The following is a 25,717-nucleotide window of genomic DNA, read 5'->3' on the forward strand; positions in this document are numbered from 1 at the left end:
CCACAGAGTCTGAACAGCCCGGGGCCCTGGCTACCCTTAATCCACCCCTGGTAACCTGCAATAGCCAGCAGCGAGCAGCTCCTGGGACTAAGTCCTTCTTACAGTCCACTGAGCATGCTGGTGGGAAGTCCTCTCATAGGAGGTCTGAGGTCACGTGCTCAGGTCCTATTGGATCACTAGGTCCCATTGGATCACTAGGAAGGTCCCGGAAGGATGCTGCTGTAAAAGAGTCGCATGGCCACATGGCGATGCACTAGTATAGACTCTTATGGTATTTTGTGTGAGTGATGAAGGATGCATGTATCTGGTGACTGACTCATTAAGACTCCCCTCTCTTAGATACGTATGGTTTAGGGCGATCAGAGTCAGAGTCAGCTCCTTGTAGTGGCTGAGCCTAGTGCCACAGTGCTCCCAGTTCACAGCACCTCTCGTAGCACCATATTGTGCCATCCAACCTAAGGCAGTACTGTACTGCGTATACAGCAGCTCCCGTTTGAGCAGCGCTGTGCGCAACTAAAGCGCTTTCCAGTCCTAAGTTTGGGCTGGTTAGTGGCGTCCGCCAAAGCTGCGCTGTACATACCTAGTGCGGTACACGTCTTTTTGCTGCACTCTGTGACAGCCAACAGGGCACAGCGTCCATAGTGTCTTTCCCTAGTACCACAGTAGTGGCTCAGTGCGCAAGTGGGTCTAGGAGGACTCAATCCCCGTGTCCTTGGTGCTGAGTCCCGTGACCTCACTTGCGCTCATCTTAGGTCACAGCGGCCCTGTGAAGTAACATGGTTCGCCTCTTATACACCGGGTCAGTGGTTACCCAACGGTGTTCATTTAGTTCTCTGCCATTACCGAGCAGCAGCTTTCCATCTCTGCACGGTGGACCCCGGGCTGCAAACTCACCTTATACCATCTTCATTATTTGTTGCGTTCCGCTAGCCTCTAACATTATACTAGCGCCAGGGTCTGGCTAGTAATGGCGGACGAACAGCGACTGCTGCAGTACATCCGGCAGCTGGAGGGCAGGTTGGCGGCTCTCGAGCGTTCAGCCTCAGCTGCGGATGTTAGTGCGGTCACTGTTCAGGCAGCCACGGAGGCTGTTTCCCCATGTGACCACTGCCATCCCTGCCCCGACTTTGTCCCGCCTCCCGCTGCCCGAGAAGTTCTCGGGTGATAGTGCTTCATGTAGGGGCTTCGTGAGCCAGTGCTCTATAAAGCTAGAGCTGCTGGTGGCGCGATTCCTCTCAGAGCGGGCTAAGGTGGGATTTGTCATTTCCCTCTTGTCGGGCAGGGCTTTGGAGTGGGCCACACCGTTGTGGGAGCGTGATGATCAAGTGGTGCAGAGCGCTTCTCAGTTCTTGGCCGCTCTGAAGCAGGTCTTCTTGGGACTGCGAGCCACCCATTACACCGCGCTCCAGCTGTTGGCATTATCACATGGCTCGTCCTTGGTCAGCCACTTCGCCATCCAGTTCCCGGACTCTGGCCTCAGAGTTGGAGTGGCCAGATAAAGTCCTTGTTCTGGCTTTCTGGAGAGGTCTGGCTGACCACGTGAAGGATGCCCTGGCCACCAGGGAGGATCCCGCCACACTGGAGGAGCTTATCACCGTCTCCACCCACATAGACCTTCGCTTTACCAAGCAAAGGTTGGAGCGGTCCCAGTGTTGGCAGAGGTTTAGGTTGGCACGTAGTTTTACTAAACCTCTGGAATCTCCCGATCGGACGTCCGAGCCTCTGGGGTCTTCCCGTGCGGGATCTAGGCCCCGGTCTGCTCAAGCTCCTGTGACTAGTCATGTTTGCCGGCAGTCTGGTCATCTTGCCAACTGGTGCCCACAGCGGCCGCGAAAACGCTCGCGTCTAGTAGCCATAGGAGGTGGCTCGCTAGAATCAGCTGCTATTTCCTCTAATCTATCCTTTAAGGGGACGCTTGAGTTTGGTTCTTCCACTCTGGCGGTGGAGGTTTGTGTGGATTCCGGAGGAGAGGGCAATTTAATGTCATCTGCCTTCGCTCAACGGCACGCAATACCTCTGGTTATGATATCTAAGCCAGTCACCATCAGAGTGGTGAACGGCGCGACTCTGCCGTCACAGATTACCCACCAGACCGCCCCTTTGATACTCTCGGTGTCTCCATCTCATCAGGAGACGATATCCTTTCTCGTCATGCCCGAGAGTATCGACCAGGTCCTTCTAGGAGTCTCCTGGTTGCGGTATCATTCCCCCCATATAGAGTGGTCCTCTGGGGAAATTCTTGGTTGGAGTAAATCATGTGAGGGTAGATATCTGAGGGAGTGCATCCAGGTTGCCTCCACTGAGGTCCCCGCAGATCTTTCCTCACTCCCCAAACACTATCGGCAGTATGCAGACGTGTTCTCCAAAAAGGCGGCGGAAACCCTTCCACCGCATCATCCCTATGACTGTCCTATGGACCTCTTGCCTGCTGCTGAGCCTCCCCGGGGTCGAGTCTACCCCTTATCTGTCCCGGAGACAGAGGCCATGTCTCAATACATCAGGGAAAATCTGGCAAGAGGATTCATTAGGAAGTCGGTGTCAGCAGCGGGGGTGGGAATCTTCTTCTTCCAGAAGAAGAATGGAGAACTATGTCCCTGCATCGATTACAGGGGTCTTAACGCCATCACCGTTAAGAACAAGTATCCTTTGCCCCTGATATCGGAACTGTTTGATAGATTACGGGAAGCGAGAGTTTTCACCAAGTTAGATTTGCGGGGGGCCTATAACCTGTTACGCCTCCGTGAGAGGGACGAATGGAAGATGGCATTTAACACCAGGGATGGCCATTATGAGTCATGCCCTTTGGTCTCTGTAATGCTCCGGCCGTCTTCCAGGACTTTGTCAATTATATCTTTCGAGATATGCTATCCACCTTGGTGGTTATTTATCTGGATAACATTCTTATCTTCTCCCCAGATATAGACTCCCAGTGGAGAGAGGTTGGCAACAGGTGTCCAAGGCCTTCTCCTCCATCAAGACCCACTTTGCTAATGCTCCCATTCTACATCGCCCCGATAAAGCCATTCATCTTGGAGGTGGATGCCTCCTCCGTTGGTGCCGGAGCGGTCCTCTTCCAGAAGGACACTCATGGTCGGAAGCAGCCTTTCTTCTTCTTCTCATGGTCGGAAGCAGCCTTTCTTCTTCTTCTCCAAGACCTTTTCACCGGTGGAGAGGAATTATTCCATCGAGGACTGGGAGTTGCTAGCTATGAAGTCGGCCTTTTCGGAGTGGAGACACCTCCTGGAGGGGGCCCGATTCCCCTTCCAGGTGTTTAGCGACCACAAAAACTTGGTGTACCAACAGACAACCCAACGGCTAAACTCTCGCCAGGCCAGATGGTCCCTGTTCTTCCCCCGGTTCAACTTCTCCCTCCACTTTCTCTCCAGGGAGAAGAATGTCCGAGCCGATGCTCTCTCTCGCTCCGTGGTGTTATCGGAGGAGGAGACTGAGCCTCGTCTGATTGTCCCATCTGAGAGCCTGAGGACCGTGGCTCCGGGCGCCCTCGAGTCGGTGCCTCCGGGCAAGACGTTTGTCCCTGCCCGTTTGCGACCGGAGGTCCTCTCTTGGACTCACGCGTCCAGGGTGGGTGGACACTTTGGGACAAAGCGGACATCTGAGCTCCTGGCGAGGACGTACTGGTGGCCGCATATGGCCCGTCATGTCGGAGACTACATTCGAGCGTCTCCTGTGCCAAGAACAGGTCTCCTCGGCAACGGCCTGCTGGGCTGCTTTACCCCCTGCCGGTGGCGGACAGGCCACGGGAGATGGTCGGTATGGACTTTGTGGTGGGTCTACGCAAGTCCAGTGGCAGCACGGTTATCCGGGTTGTCACCGACCATTTCTCTAAAATGATGCACCTGGTGCCTCTCTCACGGCTACCTTCAGCACGGAGCCTGGCAACATTGTTCATCAAGCACGTTTTTCGCTTGCACGGCATGCCAGACAAAATTGTCAGTGACTGGGGCCCCCAGTTTGCGTCTCTTTTCTGGAGAGAGCTCTGTCGCTTGCTCAGCATTGAGCTGAATCTCTCCTCGGCCTATCATCCTGAGACGAACGGGTTGGTAGAGAGGGACAACCAGACCCTGGTCACATCTACGACATTTTGTCTCGGCCAGGCAGGATGACTGGGCATCCTTGCTGCCTTGGGCGGAGTTCGCTCTGAACAATGCTGTTGACGACTCAACCGGTCAGACCCCATTCCTCCTTAATAACGGCCAGCATCCGCACGTCCCTGTACCCATGCCCGTGTCTTCCACCGACTCTAGGGTGGCAGACTGGGCGGTTGAGGCACATGATATTTGGGATTGCACCCAGGATGCCATCCGGGCCTCCAAGGAGAGAATGAGGGGCTCCGCGGTCGCACACTGGCGCCCCGCTCCGACCTTCGCTCACGGTGACTTAGTGTGGCTCTCCGCCCGTAATATCAGGCTGCGGGTCGAGTCCACTAAGTTCGCGCCTCGTTACATTGATCCCTTCAAGGTCCTTGAACATGTTATGGTCGGCGGAACGCACCAGATATAAAATAATAAGAGGTGCGTTCGCCGCCCGGGGTCCACCGTGCGGTAGTTGGTAAGACTGCTGCTGGGTAATGGCAGATGCACCAGAAGGTGACGTAGTGCGCATGGGTTAACGTCACCCGAACGCTAGGAGCGGCTCTGTTCAGACACAGAAATATATGCAAAGGCGCTGGCCCTGTTAGCGTCACAGGAGTCAGCGTGTGGCGTCGCAGCCGTGAACACCAATAGCTGCAGTTAATGCAGCACAGCGGCAACTATAGCCGCAAGCGTCGGCGCCGAGAACCGGGCACCGATGGACGCTAGTGTAGGCGAGGGAGCACTGTGGCGTAGCTTGCCACTACCTGGTGCTGACCTAAGAACACACTCTGTCACCAATCGTATTATCCGAGGGAAGGGGTTTCATAATGGGTCAGACACCAGTCCATGCATCCGTCACCATTCACACACATAGCAAGATAAGTCTACACTAGCGCATCGCCGAGCCGCCCTGCGGGCTTTTTATAGCGATGCGCTTCCGGAACCTTCCATTAGCTTGGGAAGGACCAATCAGATCCGACGCAGGACCTGAGCATGTGACCCCTGCTCTCCAGTGAGAGGTCAAGTTGCGGGCATGCCCAGTAGCACGGCATGAGGACTTAGCCTCAGGAGCGGTTCCCTGCAAAGCAGGTTGCACTGCCACTGCTGCACCAGAGGTGGCAGCAACATCCAGGCTGTCAGAGCGAGTCTGAGCAGCAAGCCTGGCTCGCTGTGTTTGCTGAACAACACCCGGAGCGGTCGAGGAAGAATGGGAGACCGCAGGATGTCTTTCTCTGGATTCCCGCTGTGCAGTGCCAGAAATCTGACGCCTAACATTACTCCCCCAGGGCCCCCTCCCCTCTGAGCCTCACTGCGCTCAAAAGCCGCGATCAGGAGCGGTGCATGAATGTTCTCCACCGACTCCCAGGTCCGAGCCTCGGGACCATGACCCTTCCAGTCCACCAAATAAAACTTTTTGCCACGGACAAACCTGCGCCCCACGATGGCGTTAACCTCAAACTCGTCAGACGATAAGTCTGATGACCCGGTGGATGGCTCAGAAAACCGGGCCATGTGAACTGGTTTGAGGAGGGACACATGAAACACGTCCGATATGGCCAAATGTGGAGGAAGAGCCAGGCGGTAGACCACTGAGCTAAGTCGCTGGAGGACCTTGAACGGTCCAATGTAATGTGGTGCGAATTTAGGAGACTCGACCCGCAGTTTGATATTCCGGGTGGAGAGCCACACCATGTCGCCAGGGGAGAAGCTTGGTGCGGGTCGCCGATGCGTGTCGGCGGACGCCCTCATCCTTTCTTTAGATGCCCGGATAGCATCCTTCGTGCGATCCCAAATGTCCCGGGCCTCCACTGCCCAGTCTGCCACCCTGGAGTCAGTGGAGGACACTGGCATCGGGACAGAGAAGCGTGGGTGTTGACCATAATTTAGGAGAAAAGGCGTCTGACCAGTGGAATCAGCCACCGCATTGTTTAGGGCAAATTCAGCCCAAGGCAGCAAGGATGCCCAGTCATCCTGCCTGGCAGAGACAAAATGCCGTAGATAGGTGACCAAGGTCTGATTGGCCCTTTCGACCAAGCCATTCGTCTTGGGATGGTAGGCGGAAGACAGATTTAGCTCGATGCTGAGTAAGCTGCAGAGCTCCCTCCAAAATCGAGACGCAAACTGGGGACCTCGGTCACTTACGATTTTGTCCGGCATGCCATGTAAACGGAATACATGCTTAATAAACAGGACGGCCAGACCTCGGGCGGAAGGTAGGCGTGTGAGTGGCACCAGATGTACCATTTTGGAAAAATGGTCGGTAACCACCCAGATGACCGTACTGCCTCTGGACTTGGGCAGGGCAACTACAAAGTCCATGCCCACCATTTCCCATGGTCTATCCGCTACTGGCAGGGGGAACAAGAGCCCCACCGGCCTCTGTCTAGAGGGCCTGTTCCGGGCACACGAGACGCATGCTTTCACGTATGCCTTAACGTCTCGAGCCATATGTGGCCACCAATATGACCTTGCCAGGAGATCGGTGGTCCGTTTATTACCAAAATGGCCACCTAACCTGGAGGCATGTGCCCAGGCAAGAACCTCCGGCCATAGCCGAGGGGGCACCAAGGTCTTGCCTGGCGGTACCGACTCGAGAGCAATAGGGGCCACGGTCGTAAAACTCTCCGGAGGGAGAATTAACCGAGGCTCCGCTTCTCCCTCCTCCGCTGAGACCACCGAGCATGAGAGGGCATCTGCTCGGACATTCTTCTCCCTGGAGAGATAGTGTAAGGTGAAGCGGAAGCGAGAAAAGAAGAGCGACCACCTGGCCTGACGGGAATTCAGGCGTTGGGCCGTCTGAAGATAGACCAGGTTTTTATGATCCGTGAAGACCTGAAAGGGGAACCGGGCTCCCTCCAGGAGATGTCTCCACTCGGAAAAAGCCAATTTCATGGCCAGCAGCTCCCTGTCGCCGATGGAGTAATTTTTCTCCGCCGGTTTGAAGGTCTTAGAATAGAAGAAGAAGGGATGCTTCCGACCTTGAGCATCCTTTTGGTAAAGGACTGCTCCTGCACCGACGGAAGAAGCGTCTACCTCAAGGATAAACGGCTTATCCACATCGGGACGGTGTAAAATGGGAGCGCCTGCAAAGTGGGACTTTATGGAGGAAAAGGCCTTAGAAACCTGTTCGGTCCACGCCTTAGGATTAGCTCCTTTTTTCGTGAGAGCAACCAAAGGAGCTACCAGGGTGGAGAAGTGGGGTATAAACTGGCAGTAATAGTTAACGAACCCTAAAAAGCGCTGCACCGCTTTAAGAGAGTGGGGTTCCTGCCAGTCCATAACTGCTTGCAGTTTGGCCGGATCCATAGCCAACCCCTGGGCCGAGATGACGTAGCCCAGAAATGGCAAGGACTCCTGCTCGAACTGACACTACTCCAGCTTGGCGAACAGAGAATTCGCCCGTAGGCGGTCAAATACCCTGCAGACATCTTTCCGGTGGGTGGGCAAATCTGGCGAAAAGATGAGGATGTCATCCAGATAGACCACCACTGAGGTAGAAAGCATGTCACGGAAGACGTCGTTGACGAAGTCCTGGAAGACAGCGGGCGCATTACAAAGGCCGAAGGGCATGACCAGATATTCATAATGGCCATCCCGAGTATTAAAAGCTGTCTTCCACTCATCTCCCTCGCAAATACGGATCAGGTTGTATGCCCATCGTAGATCTAGCTTTGTAAAGAGTCGCCCCCCACGCAACCTGTCGAACAACTCGGAGATCAACGGGAGAGGGTACTTATTCTTTACCGTGATGGCATTGAGACCCCAGTAGTCGATGCAAGGGCGTAACTCTCTGTTCTTCTTCTGAACGAAGAAGAAGCCTGCCCCGGCCGGTGACACCGACTTCCTGATAAAGCCCCGTGCCACGTTCTCCCGGATGTATTGGGACATTGACTCTGTCTCCGGGAGAAATAATGGGTAGACACAACCTCGAGGAGGTTCTGTGCCTGGCAGGAGGTCAATCGGGCAGTTATAGGGACGGTGCGGCGGGAGTGTCTCCGCGGACTTCTTAGAGAAGACGTCCGCATATTGATGGTAAGGTTCAGGGAGCGTGGAGAGATCTGTAGGCAGCTCCGTAGACGCTACCTGAAGACTGTCCCTGAGACACCTACCCTCGCAGTCCTTGCTCCAGCCCAATATTCTCCCCGAAGCCCAATCAATGTGAGGGGAGTGACAACGAAGCCAGGGAACCCCAAGGAGTACCTGATCGATGCCATGAGGCATAATAAGCAAGGACAGGGTCTCCCGATGTGAGGGGGACATGGTGAGACCGAGTGGGACCGTCTGATGGGTCACCTGAGACGGCAATGGTGCCCCATCCACCACCCTGATGGTCAGAGGTTGTGGGAGTAATACCAGATGGATAGTGTGACTCTGGGCAAAACTCGAGAACATAAAGTTTCCCTCGGCCCCGGAATCCAGAGTGACCTCTGCCTCCCAGGTGGAGGAACCGTTATCTAGGGTACCCCGGAATACCGGCTTAGGCGAAAAGGACTCCATCTGGGACTGGCCACCACCTACAACCATGGAACGGGGTCGTCCCTTCGGCCGCTGAGGACATGTGCCAGTTGAGTGGCCAAAGTGTTGGCAGTGATAGCGCACGGAGCCCCGCACCTGACGTGGCTTAGTGCCGGTGCGAGATACCTCCATGGGCTCGGTGGAGGGAGACTCCTGTGCGGAATGGCTCAGCGGTTCGGTAAAGGTGGGAGCCAGGTTAATTTTACGTCTGAATTGAGTCCTCTCCAACCCGCGCTCCATGAACCGGAGATCAATACGGGTGGAGACGGCGATCAATTCCTCCAGAGTTGTGGGAAAATCTCGGGTAGCTAGAGCATCCTTGACGTGCTCAGCTAGGCTTCTCCAGAACACTGGGACTAATACTTTGTCCAGCCACTCCAGTTCGGAGGCCAATGTCCGAAACCGGACAGCATAATGGCTAGCCGAGAGTGACCCTTGTCTTAACGACAACAGTTGGAGAGCCGTATCGTGCGTGACCCGTGGTCCCAAGAAGACCTGCTTCAGAGCCGCGAGGAACTGAGCAGGCCCCTGAACCATGGGATCATCACGTTCCCACAATGGCGTGGCCCACTGCAATGCCCGGCCAGACAACAAGGAGACAATGATGCCCACCTTAGCCCGCTCTGTAGGAAACCGTGCAGCCAGCAACTCCAGGTGAATGGAGCACTGACTGACGAATCCCCTACAGGTGGCGCTTTCACCCGAAAACTTATCGGGGAGTGGGAGGGAGGAGATTGTCGGCGAGGGCAAGAGTGTGGGCACACGTGAGACGGCCTCAGCGACCATGTGGGCGGCAGCTAGCGCAGCATTCGCAGCTGAGTTGGTGCTCTCGATAGCCGCCAACCTGCTCTCCAGCTGCCGAATGTAGCGCTGCAGCACGTCTGCCATTGTCAGCCAGACCCTGGCGCTAGTGTAATGTTATGGTCGGCGGAACGCACCAGATATAAAATAATAAGAGGTGCGTTCGCCGCCCGGGGTCCACCGTGCGGTCCGGGGTCCACCGTGCGGTAGTTGGTAAGACCGCTGCTGGGTAATGGCAGATGCACCAGAAGGTGACGTAGTGCGCACGGGTTAACGTCACCCGAACGCTAGGAGCGGCTCTGTTCAGACACAGAGTCGCATACCAGAAATATATGCAAAGGCGCTGGCCCTGTTAGCGTCACAGGAGTCAGCGTGTGGCGTCGCAGCCGCGAACACCAATAGCTGCAGTTAATGCAGCGCAGCGGCAACTATAGTCGCAACGTCGGCGCCGAGAACCGGGCACCGATGGACGCTAGTGTAGGCGAGGGAGCACTGTGGCGTAGCTTGCCACTACCTGGTGCTGACCTAAGAACACACTCTGTCACCAATCGTATTATCCGAGGGAAGGGGTTTCATAATGAGTCAGACACCAGTCCATGCATCTGTCACCATTCACACACATAGCAAGATAAGTCTACACTAGCGCATCGCCGAGCCGCCCTGCGGGCTTTTTATAGCGATGCGCTTCCGGAACCTTCCATTAGCTTGGGAAGGACCAATCAGATCCGACGCAGGACCTGAGCATGTGACCCCTGCTCTCCAGTGAGAGGTCAAGTTGCGGGCATGCCCAGTAGCACGGCATGAGGACTTAGCCTCAGGAGCGGTTCCCTGCAAAGCAGGTTGCGCTGCCATTGCTGAAACCAGAGGTGGCAGCAACATGCAGGCTGTCAGAGCGAGTCTGAGCAGCAAGCCTGGCTCGCTGTGTTTGCTGAGCAACACCTGGAGCGGTTGAGGAAGAATGGGAGACCGCAGGATGTCTGGCTCTGGATTCCCGCTGTGCAGTGCCAGGAATCTGATGCCTAACAGAACAGGTCAACCCTGTGGTCTACCGTCTGGCCCTTTCTCCACACCTGGGTATCACTGACACCTTCCACGTGTCCCTCCTTAAGGCCGTTCACATGTCCTGGTTTTCGGAGTCTCCTACCAGGACATCAAGCTTGTCCTTGGATGAGGTGAATGCCATCGGGTGTAAGGTGGTACAGGGCAAAAAATATTATCTAGTGGATTGGATGGGTCATGGCCCAGAGGATAGAGCCTGTGGAGAACATTCTTGCTCATTGCAGCCTTTGAGCATAGCGAGGCACAGGGGGGAGGGGGCCCTAGGAGGGTGGGTAATGTTAGGCGTCGGCTTCCTGCCTCTGCACAAGAGGAAACTTGAGCCTTGCCATCTGTGGTCTCCCATTCCTCTCTGGCTGCAGAGGAGCCTGCTCAGCAAAGACGTCATTCCTGGTGTCTTGCTTGGTTGCTGCTGCTAATCAGGGTTCAGCTATAGTAACCTGCAATAGGAAGTCCTCTAATTGGAGGTCTGAGGTCACGTGCTCAGGTCCTATTGCTGCTCCCACTGGATCACTAGGAAGGTCCCGGAAGGACGCTGCTAGAATAGAGTCACATGGCTGCACGGCCATGCACTAGTATAGACTCTTATGGTATTTTGTGTGAGTGATGATGGATGCATGTATCTGGTGACTGACTCATTAAGACTCCCCTCCCTTGGACATGTATGGTTTAGGGCTATTAGAGTCAGCGCCTTGTAGTGGCTAAGTCTAATGCCACAGTGCTCCCAGTTCACAGCACCTCTCGTAGCGCCATATTGTGCCATCCTACCTAAGGCAGTACTGTACTGTGTGTACAGCTGCACCCGTTTGAGTGGCGCCGTGCGCAACTAAAGCACTTTCCAGTCCTAAGTTTGGGCTGGTTAGTGGCGTCCGCCAGAGTTGCGCTGTACATATCTAGTGCGGTACAGCGTCCATGGTGTCTTTCCCTAGTACCACAGTAGTGGCTCAGTGCACAAGTGGGTCTAGGAGGACTCAATCCCCGTGTCCTTGGTGCTGAGTCCCGTGACCTCACTTGCGCTCATCTTAGGTCACAGCGGCCCTGTGAAGTAACAGGGTTCGCCTCTTATACACCGGGTCAGTGGTTACCCGCCGGTGTTCATTTAGTTCTCCGCCATTACCGAGCAGCAGCTCTCCATCTCTGCACGGTGGACCCCGGGCTGTGAACGCACCTTATACCATCTTCATTATTTGGTGTGTTCCGCTAGCCCCTAACAGTAAATTGTTGGTTTATTATTTTAATTTTTTTTTACAGGTGATCGAGGGCTTCGGGAATTAGGTGTAGATGGCGAGTATGAACTATATGTATGTTTTTTTTTACATTCAACACATTAGCCGGATGATGGGACTACAACTGTCCCATCATTGGCTAATGTGTCAATCACTGCAGCAGGCATAGTCCAATGGGACTTGTAGTCCCATCGGACGATGCTTGCATACACACACAGACATGCAGACCCCCACACAACCACGCATAGCCCATAGGCTTCCATTCTAGCAAATATCGGACAGACGATGGATACGTCGCTGTCTGATTATTCGATGTAGACAAAGATGTTCCTATGTCCGTTGTCTCCGTCCGACGGACATAGAATTTCTGACGGATGAAACATGAGGCCATCCGTTGCTAATACAAGTCTATGACAAAAAAACTGATCCAGCGGCATCAGTCGACGGATGTTTTTTTTTTTTTAAAAAGTTCGACAGATTGTGAGTGATGGAAAAAAACTGATATGTGAAAGAGGCCTTAGGGTAAGGGCACACGCTGCGGATTGGTCTCCGGATTTTTATCTGTGGGACTGCAGGTAAAATGACCTGCGGATTGGCCTGCAGTTTATCTTCTCTACAATGGAGGAGATGGTAAACCGCAGCAGAATCCGCAGAAAAGAATGACATTGCTTTCTGCGGATTCAAAACCGCAGCTTCTCCGCAGTTAAAAATCCACAGCATGTGCACAGCAGATTGTAAATCCCATAGATTTACATGCTACACTGTCTGCAGATCCGCAGCAAAAACCGCAGCGTGTGCACATAGCCTTAACCGCATGAAAACCGCAAAACAAAGTGCAAACACTAACGGCAGCTTATTAAGAGAGCCAGCTTTCCAGCACATTCTATGGGAGTGAATGCTAGCAGTGGAGCGTACAGGTGATACGGTATAGGGCCTCATATGGCTTTAGGAAGAGGAGGGCTCACAGCTCTCACTGCACAGAACTGTGCTGGCGGCCGCGGGTGAGACGCCCCCCACACCCGAGGGCGCCACCGCCGCCAGTGCCCCGGACACTGCGAGTGAGCGGACGCCAGTCACGTGCTGTGTACCCGGTATCACCACTCCGCACAGCTCCAATGCTCGTGTGCTCCTCCACGTCTTGTTAATAAAGTTTTAGAGGTGGGAAACCTTGTGGGCGTGTCTTCACAGTGCGTCTATAAATAGGACTCGCCTAGCGGCGTCACCTTCTCTTCTATTCCAGGCAGGAGACGCGATGGTGAGTGCAGCGCTGCGGCCTGTAATCCATCCGGCCTGTATGTGAGCCATCCCGGCCTGGCTGTGCCCCTCATGCTAGTGCACGGGTGAGCGGCCCGCAGTGTGCGCGGCCTTCGTGTCTTATGTGCTGGCTGTGAAGGGCACAGCTTTCCTAGAGGCCTGGACGCGACCGCCGCCATGAGCACGTGACCGCCACTGCCGGGAGGCCGCTGCCTAGCAGCTTGTCGTGTCTGATGGGGCGAGCGCCGCGGCGGTCCGCCAGTGACGGCTGCTGGGCTCACTTCGGGCCGTGCCTGTACCATCCGTGTCTGTCTTTCTCCTCTAGTCTCACCGGAAGTTCTCCGCTCCCAGGCACGGCTCCCTGGGCTTCCTACCACGCAAGCGCAGCAAGAGACATCGTGGCAAGGTGAAGAGCTTCCCCAAGGATGACGCGAGCAAACCCATCCACCTGACGGCTTTCCTGGGCTACAAGGCCGGCATGACCCACATAGTGCGGGAGGTGGACAGACCTGGCTCCAGTAAGTGTGGCCTCTGTGGCGTGTGCCCTGCATCGTGCTGCCGTCTGTAGTGAGAGCAGGGCCGGGGAGGAGTGGGCTGAGGCAGATAGACTGGTGGTGCTGGGCTACACAGACCTCCTCAATGTGTGGGGGACTACATGGCAGCAGGTTTACTAATGATCGGAGCAAATGGCGGTTATATCAAAACTGCACAAAGCAGCCCAGTAAGTGACCCTTCTATGGAATCCGGGTCTCCTCTACATTATGCAGCTAGGAGATGAGGTGGTTCTTCCCTTTAGTCACCGTTACATGCCTGGACAGGAGGCCCAGTAACTACATAGGACCGGCCCGGTTACTGCTGAGCCTGCATGTTCTCTATAAAGCTGTGGGGTCTTGTGCCCACCACAGAGGCAGATCTAATATTTAGCCATGCGTCTTGATGATGATGGATACGTGGTGTTTCTGCACAGTTTAGTAGCACTGTAGAAGTACATAAAATGTCAGGCAAATTGGCCTGTTTTTTACTAATAAGAGCTATACATGATGAAACCCTTTCGACGGGCGGTCTGATTGACTTCCTCTGGTTGTCTCTGCTGAATGTCGATTGCTGACTGTAGCTCGTCTTCTGCTTTTGTCTGACTTGCAAGTGTTTTTGCATCTGGAATAATGTATCTGGCTTATTACCAGTCTGTAACAAGTGACCCTAGCCATGTACGTTAACGATTAATTGACAGCTTTATGAAAAATTACATGTCAAAGGGAATCTGTCAGCAGGTTTTTAGTATGTAATCTGAGGGCAGCATAATGTAGAGGCAGAGACGCTGATTCCAGTGATTGCATTTAGAGATGAATGGATCGTGTTGTGCAAACCCCAGTCCATAGTCCAGTGCTCTGTCTGTCCACAGAAGCTGTGCAAATTTCCTGCGCTCGACTTATGATTAACGTGATGCCAGGCCAATGAATCAAACTCCAGGCTGGGGGAAGTGCAGGAAGTTTACACATCTGTCCACAGCCTGAGAGCCTGGACCTGCATTGCACTAACTGGTGTGCTCATCTCTTAATTACTGGGCTGTTTGCTGCAGACTAGATAAAATCTACAATTAATCTGCTGCAGCTCTTCCAGTTCTCTGAATGTGGCGCTCTATAACCCTGCCCGCACCACTGGCAGTTTTCTGTGTGTGCTGTGCATAGGCAGAAAGCTGCTAATCTGATGGGGGCAGGGTTATACAGAGCTCATGGATATGGAGGAAAAACTTGCTAAAATTGATTTTATTGAACCTACAACAAGTGGTTGAGAATTCGCACATAACTGGCAGCTGGGTCTCTGCCCCTACATCATGCTGCTCCCTCAGACTGCGGGGCAAAAACCTGCTGACGGTCCCAAGTGTATTGTTCTCCTAATTGGTTGAGTTTACAGGCTATCACTAAGTGTTAGGGTTTTAGGTAGTCTCACATGTGGCAGACTTTTCTATTGCAAAACTTGCATGAGAATTTCCATGGAGTGTTAAAATCCACAAGTCTGCAAGAGACATGTTTGGGTGAAAATCAACATCCATTTCACGTTGCATGACATTTCTTACACTGCTGGGTTGTTTTATTAGACCATTTTGAAATGGGGCAGGGCAATGTCCATAGGAGTCTGCTGCTGCTGAACTTCATTGTTTTCTGCTTGGTTTGTATGGTCTATGTACAAAGACTAGGAGAAAAGTCCACAGTGGGCTGTTCTCAACTGACTGTACCTCTTATTTTTTTTTTTTTTATAGAGGTGAACAAGAAAGAAGTTGTGGAGGCAGTGACTATTGTGGAGACTCCCCCTATGGTCATTGTTGGCATTGTGGGATACGTCCAGACTCCACGTGGGCTTCGCAGCATTAAGACCATCTTTGCCGAGCACATCAGTGATGAATGCAAGAGGCGCTTCTACAAGAACTGGTGAGATTGCTACTACTTACTGTGTTCTGGAGGGTGCTGGATATAATGCAATTCATGGTCTCTAAAAGGAAAAGAACATCAATTGTGGATGTATTACAGTGAATCTTGTAACTTGTCAGCTTTTTGCTTAATTGGCCTGTCTGCACAGAATGGTTAAACCCGTTACAGGTGCTTGGTGCTTCACGGTGGAGCCAAACCTTTATTACACCTTCCCAACTGCTTGTTTTCCCCTGATCCCCTCTCCCCACTAACTAGATTGCCAGCTCTGGCTTCATGGGGCCACCGAAAGGAGATGGATGGAAAGCAAGCAGGTGGGAAGGTGTAGTTAAATGATTGGCGTCACCTTGAAGCACCGAGCACCTGTACTTGGTTTAAACAGTCATTGTGTGTGGAGTCCTTTAAATTGGAACTGTAGGGATCAGTAGAAAGCAATGGAAGATCTTTTGTAATGTTACTGGAGAACTCTTCTTTCTCCACTTATGAGCCACCTCTTCATCTCTGCTGTGCTTCTTGATCTCACCAATCACTATGGAGGATTGTGGTGGGGGCACAGAGTTCTGCTTCCACCTCCTTTTTTTGTGGGGAGGCGAGGGGTAGGAAGAGTCAGGAGCAAAGGGAGACAGATTGTGCTGAGCTTTCCAACAAGTCTCTTGCCTCACCCTAGCTTGTATTCATTGATTAGTGTTGCTGTATTTCTTCCCTACTGCTTCTGTGTACTACCGCAGGAATACCTGTGTGTATGGAGACAGATTGTGCTGAGCTTTCCAACAAGTCTCTTGCCTCACCCTAGCTTGTAGTCATTGATTAGTGTTGCTGTATTTCTTCCCTACTGCTTCTGTGTACTACCGCAGGAATACCTGTGTGTATGAGAGATCACCAGTCAGTTACAAGTTTAGGGAGATTTCAGAGGGGAAAATTAGTGAAAATGCAGGATACACGTCACATAATGACCAGAGTTGAGGTTATTCCTCATGTGCACACTAGACAGCCTATTGTATAAAGTTACATGAAAGTACAGTTCCCGTTAAGGACTTTAACCATTGTAGAATTTTGCAGTAACTCCCTAATCCATAGTCTGCACTGATAACTGCTTACATGCTTAATGTACTGCAAGAATCTGTTAACTCGCTTGACTTCCATTTGATAGTATTAATTTACATGGAATGAACATTGGCAGCTCCTCTCAGCTCTGGCCTGGTCTGCCTTTGTCTGATGAGCTCCAGGCTCCGCTTGCTGGCTGAAAATCTCCTTTGAAGCCCGTGCAATGAGCCAAACACCTGGAATGGTTTGGTGCCTTCCGCTCTTGTCCTTTCATTGGGGCATGATGAGGGTCCACTCCAACATGCATGCTCTGCCATTGAAGGTATAAATCCAAGAAGAAGGCCTTCACCAAGTACTGCAAGAAGTGGCAAGATGAAGAAGGCAAGAAGCAACTGGAGAAAGACTTTGCAAGCATGAAGAAATACTGCCAGGTCATCCGAGTCATTGCCCATACACAGGTATGTGCTAGTAATTGCATGTTCGTCTATTCTGGATCTAGTCTTATAATCCTACCTACCCTAGCCTTTAAAATCCCACACTGGCATGTATGGGAATAGAAGATGTAACTTTTATTACAACATACAAAAAAAGTCCCATACACAAGAAATACAAAGCTATACCAACACAAGTATAGGGCATTCTAGCTGCATGCTAAATTGTGACCTAAGTCTAGTACTGTGCATTTAAAGGGAAACTTGTCACCTAATGGCAGCATAATAGACACACCCTGGTTAGTGATGTCACTTACTGGGCTGTCTGTTGTAGTTTTGATTTCTTGTTGATGAAACTGATTTTATCAATGCAGGACCAGTAAACCTGCCAAGTAGTCCATCGTATTTTCAAGTTCTGTAGAAGTCTTCAGTCACCACTAATTGGCTGCTTTCTGTGTACACTGCATAGGCAGAAAGCTGCCAATCAGTGGTGTGGGTGGGGTTATGCAGAACTCTGCATTTATAAAATTGATCTGCAGCAAACTTCTTTTTTTTTTTTTTTTTTTTTTAATTAAAACTGCAGAAGCTGCCCAATAAATGATGATCACTGGTATGGTCTCTGGCCCTGTATCGTGCTGCTTTCAGATGGGGTAGATAAAACCTTTGGGACAGATTCAGTTTGATTGTGATCAAACCAATATTGAATGGTAAACAGTCTTGACTACTGCAAGTATGTCACTCTGTATGGGCAGAAGTCTAGTGACAATCGGATGGCCCCCTTTAGTGCAGTGAAGGCTTCAGGAGGTTGTCCACTACTTTGGCATTGATGACCTATCTTTGGGACGATCAGAGACTATCAGCCGTTAAGTGTCGGCGGCTGCTCCCAGCCATGAGTACTCTTTCGGAGCTGGCCATCTCCTGATGGTGGCTGTGGCAGGGTACTGCACATTAGCCTCATATTCAAATCAATAGGAGGGATATGTTAGTTAGTACCCTGTGGCGGCCACCATCAGAAGATGGCCAGCTCCGCAAGTTAGTGGTGGTGGCGGCTCACAGATGGCTGATCGGGGTGTCAGGTGTCGGACCCTGACCAATTAGACATTGATGATCTCTCCTAAGGATAGGCCATCAATGCTGAAGTAGTGGAGAACCTCCTTAACTACCAGCTCTAATGGTGTTTTTGAGGAAAGTGGTTCCTGGCATTGCAAGGACAAAACCAGTCAGTCCTCTATAATGAGCACTAAATGTCCTTCAGCCACATTAACTCCCAATCGGTTTCATTTTGAGATTATGCATAATCTTATCTGGGAGATAGTAATGGTGTAGAGGTGGGGGCTCTACTACTGATGATAAATCTGAGTGCACAAGCTACGTTCTACCCAGCATTCTGACTACTCATATACCGAATAGATAAATACATGCTATATGAGCTTACCATTGAAAACTGTAACAGTATATTACACAGGATGCGAGCGTTATCAGTTCTTGTGAGAGCAAATGATGAGATTCTCGACGGGCGGACAGATGATTGTTTTCTGCAATCTTTGCTGAGTGTCGATTTTTCTGACTTGTACTCCTATTGATCTGAATCTGGTTCGAGCCGTGGCAAATTTTTCATGTAGAATTTAAAGCATTACCTCTTGACATTTTAAGATGCGTCTGCTGCCCCTGCGTCAGAAGAAGTCTCATCTCATGGAGATCCAGGTGAACGGAGGGACTATTGCAGAGAAGGTGGACTGGGCTCGTGAGAAGCTGGAGCAGCAGGTGGCAGTGTCTGGCGTTTTTGGTCAGGATGAAATGATTGATGTCATTGGAGTCACTAAGGGAAAAGGCTACAAAGGTGAGGCTGAAGGGTATGGCATTTTCTATGGTGGATGATGTGTTGTGGACAAAATGGTTTTTCCTTAATCTTGTCAGGAACCACACCTTGCATGTCCTAAACTTATGTGGTTTAGTCTGTTCTGTGATGAGGTCATGGAATAAGCACTGGGCACGGTGCCTGATAACGCTGAAGAATTATTCCATGCTGCCTTCCTTCTGAGAACAACTTGCCTTAAGGCTACTACATAGCCAGTGTAACTTCTCTACTAACCTGTATGCATTATTTTTTTTCTCTGCACCCAGGTGTGACTAGCCGTTGGCATACAAAGAAGCTGCCACGTAAGACTCACAGAGGTCTGAGAAAGGTTGCTTGTATTGGAGCTTGGCATCCTGCCCGTGTTGCCTTCTCTGTGGCTCGTGCTGGCCAGAAAGGTTATCACCACCGCACGGAGATCAACAAGAAGGTATGGGATGTTGATCGGCCTTGCTTTGTGGTGTGTTTTTTTTTTTTTTTTTTTTAATGTGCAACTGAACTAAAGTTTTGCTTTCTTACAGATCTACAAGATTGGGCAAGGCTACCACTCAAAAGATGGTAAACTCGTGAAGAGCAATGCCTCAACAGACTATGATTTGTCAGACAAGAGTATCAACCCATTGGTAAGCTACCTTTATGGTACAGTGTTGTCAAAATACTCGTTCTGTACCAATGGGCTAGACTGCATCTTTTTAGAGTGAGAAGATTTTGGGGTCTGTCTTTGTCCGAATTTAAGGTACCGTATTTTTTGGACCATAAGACGCACTTTTTTCTCTAAAAAAAATTTTGGGGAAAATGGGGGTGCATCTTATGGTCGCAATATACTTACAAAACCTGTTGCGGTGGTCCCAATGCAGCCTCCTGTGGTGTCGGGGCTCTGTAGTGTGGCTGCAGCGGGGCTCTGTGCTGCGTGGGGGGCTCCGCCGGCATTTCGTTAAAGCCCGAAAGCCCCCCGCAGCTCCGTTGCTGCAACGCGGTGGTCTTCAGAAAGATGAGCTGCGCATACTCAAATTCAAATCTTGGCAACAAGATCTCGTTGCGGAGATCTGAAACTGAGCAGCGGCCATCTTTCCGGAGGCCCCTGGCGGCCATCTGTCCGGAGGCCTCCGCGTCGCAGCAACAGAGCTCTGGGGGGCTTTAATGAAATGCCGGCGGAGCCCCGCTGCAGCCACACTACAGAGCCTCGACACCACCGCACCACAGAGCACAGGGAGGCTGCATTGGGACCACCGCCACTGGACCGCCGCAACAAGATTTGTAAGTATATTGTGACCAGAGCACAGCCGCAACACATCACACCAAATGACCCCTGTGACCTCTCCTCTACCTGTGCTGATAAGCTGAATTCAGACAGTAATACGGACCCCCATTTGACACATTATTTTTTTTCCCCTATTTTCCACCCCAAAATTTGGGGTGCGTCTTATGGTCCGGTGCGTATTATAGTCCGAAAAATACGGTATCTTACCTAAGGGCCAGCGGTGGTAGAGCGGGGTCACAAAAGACATGGTCCCTTCCTCAGGAAGCCAGTGGCGGCAGAAGTGGGGATATGCTGCAGTCCTGGGATGCTATGCTGCGGATCAGGTGCCAGTGGTGGGGCAATGCTGCAGTTCTGGGGTGTGATGCTTCAGGTCCACTGTTGGCGGTGAGGCAGAGCATGGAATAAGGATGCTGGTGACAAATATGGCAACACCATGGCCCGGTGTCAATGGTGAGCAGAGTACATCGCCGATTTCTCGGCAGCCATTTTTCTGAGGCCGCACTTGCACAGATTGAGATCTTGGCAGCACTCTGCTTCAGGAAAATGTCCACCGATCTCAATCTGCGCACTCAGATAGGGGAAAGTCTTAGTCCATAAAATCCAGTACCTAAGATAAAAAAAAAAGATGATCTGAAAATAACACTTGAAAAATAAGTGTGCAGAATGTCCGGCGCTTCAGGTGACAGTCCGTAGGTCCTAGGTCATATTGCTGACTGTCCTATGATGAAGCAATGGAATCTGCACTGGACAGTGCCTGAAAAGCATGATTAAGACTTCCATGCTGCCTTCCTTCTGAGGACTGCTCCCTGGTAGCAATTATCGCATTGCCCTTAGGTCTTTTTGCATTAACTGTACTGTAGTCTTATTAATGCTGCCTAACTTGTCATCTGATTAAACCCCCCACTGGAGTGCAATCAGGAGGCGTTAAATGTCTGATTGAAAATACTCTGCTTCACCCTTAAGGGCATGTCACTAAGATATCGCTAGCAATATCGCTATAACTAGTGACGTTATAGCGATATTGCTAGCGATATCTCTGTGTCTGATACTTACCTCCGACCGGCTCCCCCGCTGGTTATCGCTGATCGCGCGAGAACGTTCAGGACTGTTTCTCGTCGTCAGCTTCCTGCGGCGCTTCCTGCTGTGAGGACGAGCGACGCGTGGACGCGGGCGGGAGGACGCAGGATCGCCTGGTGTGACAGGTAAGTAGCGATCCCCGTCCCCAGCGATGTCGCTGGTGAGATCTGCCTGTGTGGCAGCTCACTAGCGACCACTTAGCGATGTACCAGCGATCCTGACCGCGTCATATCGCTGGTCGGGATCGCTGGTACATCGCTAAGTGTGACAGTACCTTTAGTCTATGTTCACACTGGGTGTTTTTGCTGCCCTTTTTATGCTAATTTTCAGCTGCTGTTTATAGTACCATCAAAACCTATGAGACTTCAGAAATCTCATGCACACTCACTGTCATTTTTTTTTTGTCCGTATTTTGTGCTTTGCTGCTTTTTTTGGACATGAAGCATGTCACTACTTTCAGTGTTTCTGCAGCATTTTTCACCCATCGTTCTGCAGAAAAGTCATGGACAAAGACACAAAAAATGCACCAAAAGAACTCGCCAAATCTGTACCTAAACTTGTGTTTTTTTTGCCGCAGCTTCTTTCCTGCCAAGAAATCTGGTTTTGCTGTAGAATAAAAAGCTGCAAAAACACCCAGTGTGAACATACCCTTAGTCTGACCCTTTACCTTTTAAGTCTATAATACCAAGATTGTCATGTTCATTGAATCCTTATAGGCATTTCTTGTAGCTAGTCACTGAAGATTATCATGCAGGCATTGTTTTTCATGGTAACTTTTTTTTTTTTTTCTCAACCTTTTACAACACACACAGTCACTCTATTCTTTTTCTTAGGGTGGCTTTGTTCATTATGGAGAAGTGAAAAATGACTTCATCTTGCTGAAGGGCTGTGTTGTTGGGACCAAGAAACGAGTCCTTACCCTGCGCAAATCCCTCCTGGTGCAGACCAGCCGTCGTGCATTGGAGAAGATCGACCTCAAGTTTATCGACACAACTTCCAAATTTGGACATGGCCGTTTCCAGACTGCAGAAGAAAAGAAGGCTTTCATGGTATGGATTTGTAAACTAACTGTACCCCAGGCATTATTTAGCACATATGCTTACAGTATTGCACAGACTTTTTATTTGAAATGTCCTAACTTAATATACCAAAACTTTGCACCGCTGTGCTCTGAAGTTTCTCTTTTCATTAGTAGAATTTAGGTTAACTGTTGGCATTTCTCCAGCAGAGTGACAGACATCTGTTAGTTCCTGTATCCCTCTTATATTTTAAATGGTGTACGATTTGTTACTCAATGAGCTCGATGTCAACAGCAAGATAAAATGTACAGTTTAAATGTCATCTGTTGCTCTGTACTAACATAGTCTTCATCTCGCAGGGTCCACTCAAGAAAGACCGCTTGGCAAAGGAGGAAGCATAAGTCTGACCATACACTGTGCCAACTACCACCTGGACTACACTGCTGTATTGATGGATTTCTTATTAAATTCTATAAAACAATACATGTGTCTTGTGTTTACTGAGCGGTTCAGTTTGTGCCATATTATGAAAATGATGTACATCTGGCTTTAGGGTGGCTGGACATGTGAAGCATGTGGGTTTTGACTTCCCTTGTACATGCCATGTGGCTGTCTAAGCTGTTAAACTGCATGTACTGGACACATGCATAACTTTTTTTTTTTATCCTGCATCTAATGCAGTTTTATGTGGGGAAAATCCCACTCCTGAAAGTGTACCTGAAAGAGAAATCAAAATGTTGCAGCTTTCAAACACTGCAGATCAGTATACATGGTCTTTAAACCCTTTCCGACATTGGGCATAATACGCCAATGTCAGACACCCTTCCTTTAATCCTGGCACATGTCAGTAGTTTTGTGACAGTGGTCACCGCTCATAGCAATTCTGCTACATACAGGCGATCTGATCATCGCCTGTATGTAGCAGAGCCCATCGGGTTATAGCAGCTTCTAGTCTCCCATGGAGACTATTGAATCATGCCAAAAGTGACAAAAACGTTAGTTCAGGACACCCCCCTTTTTGCCCCATTCAAAGAAAAAAATCAAGCATACACACTTGGTATCGTTGTGATCAGAATTGCCCTATCTATCTAAACGGCATAAATGAGTCAAAACGACAATTAGTTTTTTTGGCCGCCGCAACATTGTATTAAAATTATAATAATTGGCAATCAAAAGATCAGATCTCCACCAAAATATCATTAAAAACATCAGCTCGGCACACAATAGGTCCTCACCCAACGAGAGATCACAAAAAATGGAGACGCTACAGGTATTGCAAAAATGGTGCAAGTTTTTTAACTGACTTTGTGATTTTTATATTTTTCACCACTTAAAGAACCTAGTTAGGTTTGGTGTCTATGAACTTGTAGTGACTTGGAGAATCATAATGGCAGGTCAGTTTTAGTATTTAGTGCACATAGTAAAAAAGCCAAACCAAAAAACAACTGGAATTGCACTTCAATTTCATCACACTCAAAAAAAAATTTTCCCGTTTGCCTGTACACTATGTTAAAAGCAATGGTGTCGCTCAAAAGTACAACTCGTCCTGTAAAAAACAAGCCCAGACATGGCCATTTTGACTGAAAAATGAGAAATTTATGGCTCTGTGAATTAGGGGAGTGAAAAACAAAAATGCAAAAATACCTCTGGTCGCAAAGGGGTTAAAAATGTGCATGAACTTTATATACATTCCGAATACTTTGCTGAAAACAATAATACACATTGCCAAACTGAAGTTAACTTTGAGCCATGTTCACACTGATTGTTCCACTCCCGTTTTTGGCTTACAGATACTGATTTAAAATACAGATCAAATACGGAACGTGTTAACGTGGCCTTAGATAGGTTTTAGTTACACTTGATTTTGTTCTTCACAGTGGATACCTTTCATAAATCTGTATAGCATCTGACGTTTACAGGTACAGTGCAATTAAACTGAATTAGTAAAGCTAATTAACTGATACATAAAAACAAATGCCCCAAAAATCCTCTCCTGGCAGCACCATGGAGGTTGTCCTTATCCTTTCAGGGTCTGGAAACACAAGGGGTTAAAAGGCCCCTTTCGCACATCTTCCACGACCAAGAGGATCAACTTAGTCTAAGGGGAATTAGGTGGTTTGTCCTCTTACCCCTGTCAAGAGGTCTGAGGTTCACCCCCCCCCCCCCCAATTCTCAGCCACAAACGAGTAACATAGCAAGGCTGAAAAGACACTTGTCCAACCAGTTCAGCCTATATTCCATCAGTATAAATCCACAGATCTACGTCCTTTTTAAAGAACCTAATAACTGTAAGGTACAATATTGTTGTATTATCCCCTTAATGTACAATAACATTATATTGTAGTACGGTGTTGGCCAGAAAAATCGATGCGAATACTTTTCTACCCAATGATGACAAAAGTATTCTAGGAGTGATACTTATATTGGCTAACCAGAAAATATGTTTGCAAGCTCTGAGCACAGAGGATCCTTGTTCAGGCAAGATTACAAATGGATTAATAAGAAAAAAGCAACAGTGCTAGTATCCACTAAATCTCGTGCTTTTTTCTTATTAATCTATTTGTAATCTTACCTGAAGGAGCATCTGCTCTGAAAGCTTGCAAACAAAATATTTTCTGGTTAGCCAAGAAAGGTATCACTCCTGGCATATGGTCCCCTTATATACTTATACATGGTTATTAGATCGCCCTTCAGCCGTCTTTTTTTTTTTTTTTTTTTTCTAGACTAATCCTAGTTTTATTTCATCGTCCATGACGGCACCACCTGAGAGGGGATCTGCCCTTCAGGAACAGGAAAACCTACAGATGCATAAGGGTGGCACCTCTCCCATGCATCAGTTGGTTTCCTGTTCCTGAAGGACAGGATTCCCTACAGATCCGTACATCATGGACATCAGGAATCCTCAGGCTGGCTGACCGACCCAGGTAGTGAGGGGGTCTCCTACCTCGGTCAGTGCGGAGTCCCTGGAAGCGCCACGGTGGGTCCGGGTAGGACTTCACGGCAGTGTGCGAGGCCAGAGTCGGTAGGTGAGTATTCTTCCCCCCCCCCCCCCCAAAATCCCTGGGTCCTCCTGGTGCTGGTCTTCCTGCGGGCCTCGGCTCTGCGTCTGTCGCCGGCTGGCGTGTGTGGGGGCGCTGTGCTCCTGTTCTCCGGCTTTTTCAGCGCCGGGAGTGACACAGCTGGGGACGCCGGATGTAAGTCAGATGTCTGCTCTTGCGATTTGTGCGCCGCTGGGGTGGCGGAGTGCATTGGGGGGGAGGGTTATAAAAAAGCCACGAAGATGCTGCACAGTGCTTTGGCACATCTGCAGCAAGGGATGAGTCAGAAGCTCCCGTGGTTCAGCTGGAGCAGGGAGGCCTTATACCAAAACCCAGCTAAAGAGACTGACGAGCAGGCAGTCCAGCCGCAAAAGTTCCCCCAGACTGAAGGATCCAGCTTGCCCCGTGATCCAGTACCTACTCCTCCTGCTTGGGTCAGAGATCTTCGTGAATGGGCCCTGATGCAGTGTTGTGGCAAAGTGAAAAACGGAGTGCGCCCTTTGCAGTTGTCCCTTGCCAGACACCCTAAAAAGCTGTCGGCCATGTATACAGTAGGGGGTTAAAGAAGAAAAAAAAGCTAGGGGGTGGAAGTCCCTATTTAGCATACATAGTTCCTTACA

The 25,717-nt window shown here is 50.3% G+C and overlaps 1 protein-coding gene and 2 non-coding genes across 3 annotated transcripts; all 3 read left to right on the forward strand.

The window, feature by feature from the left end:
* Positions 1 to 12,796: 12,796 nt before the first annotated feature.
* Positions 12,797 to 22,540, forward strand: RPL3 (ribosomal protein L3). Its single transcript, XM_073549438.1, has 9 exons — positions 12,797 to 12,947; positions 13,272 to 13,464; positions 15,207 to 15,375; positions 16,739 to 16,874; positions 18,501 to 18,687; positions 18,972 to 19,132; positions 19,224 to 19,325; positions 21,874 to 22,089; positions 22,419 to 22,540. The coding sequence occupies exons 1-9, from the start codon at positions 12,945 to 12,947 to the stop codon at positions 22,458 to 22,460; spliced, it is 1,209 nt and encodes a 402-aa protein (XP_073405539.1). The 5' UTR covers positions 12,797 to 12,944; the 3' UTR covers positions 22,461 to 22,540.
* Positions 18,803 to 18,895, forward strand: LOC141052375 (small nucleolar RNA U83B). Its single transcript, XR_012220793.1, has one exon. It is a non-coding gene; the product is annotated as a small nucleolar RNA U83B (small nucleolar RNA).
* On the forward strand, positions 20,676 to 20,766 carry LOC141052376 (small nucleolar RNA U83B). The gene has a single exon (XR_012220794.1). It is a non-coding gene; the product is annotated as a small nucleolar RNA U83B (small nucleolar RNA).
* Positions 22,541 to 25,717: the final 3,177 nt, after the last annotated feature.

Source organism: Dendrobates tinctorius, unplaced genomic scaffold (genome assembly GCF_039654945.1).
Source record: "Dendrobates tinctorius isolate UK_male_01 unplaced genomic scaffold, ASM3965494v1 ptg000159l, whole genome shotgun sequence".
Classification (NCBI taxonomy): Eukaryota; Metazoa; Chordata; class Amphibia; order Anura; family Dendrobatidae; genus Dendrobates; species Dendrobates tinctorius.

Excerpts from the sequence above, each read along its gene's own strand:
- RPL3 (XM_073549438.1), top strand. Across the intron at positions 13,465-15,206 it reads GGTGGACAGACCTGGCTCCA|AGGTGAACAAGAAAGAAGTT; the intron begins GTAAGTGTGGCC and ends TTTTTTTTATAG. Across the intron at positions 22,090-22,418 it reads AAGAAAAGAAGGCTTTCATG|GGTCCACTCAAGAAAGACCG; the intron begins GTATGGATTTGT and ends TTCATCTCGCAG.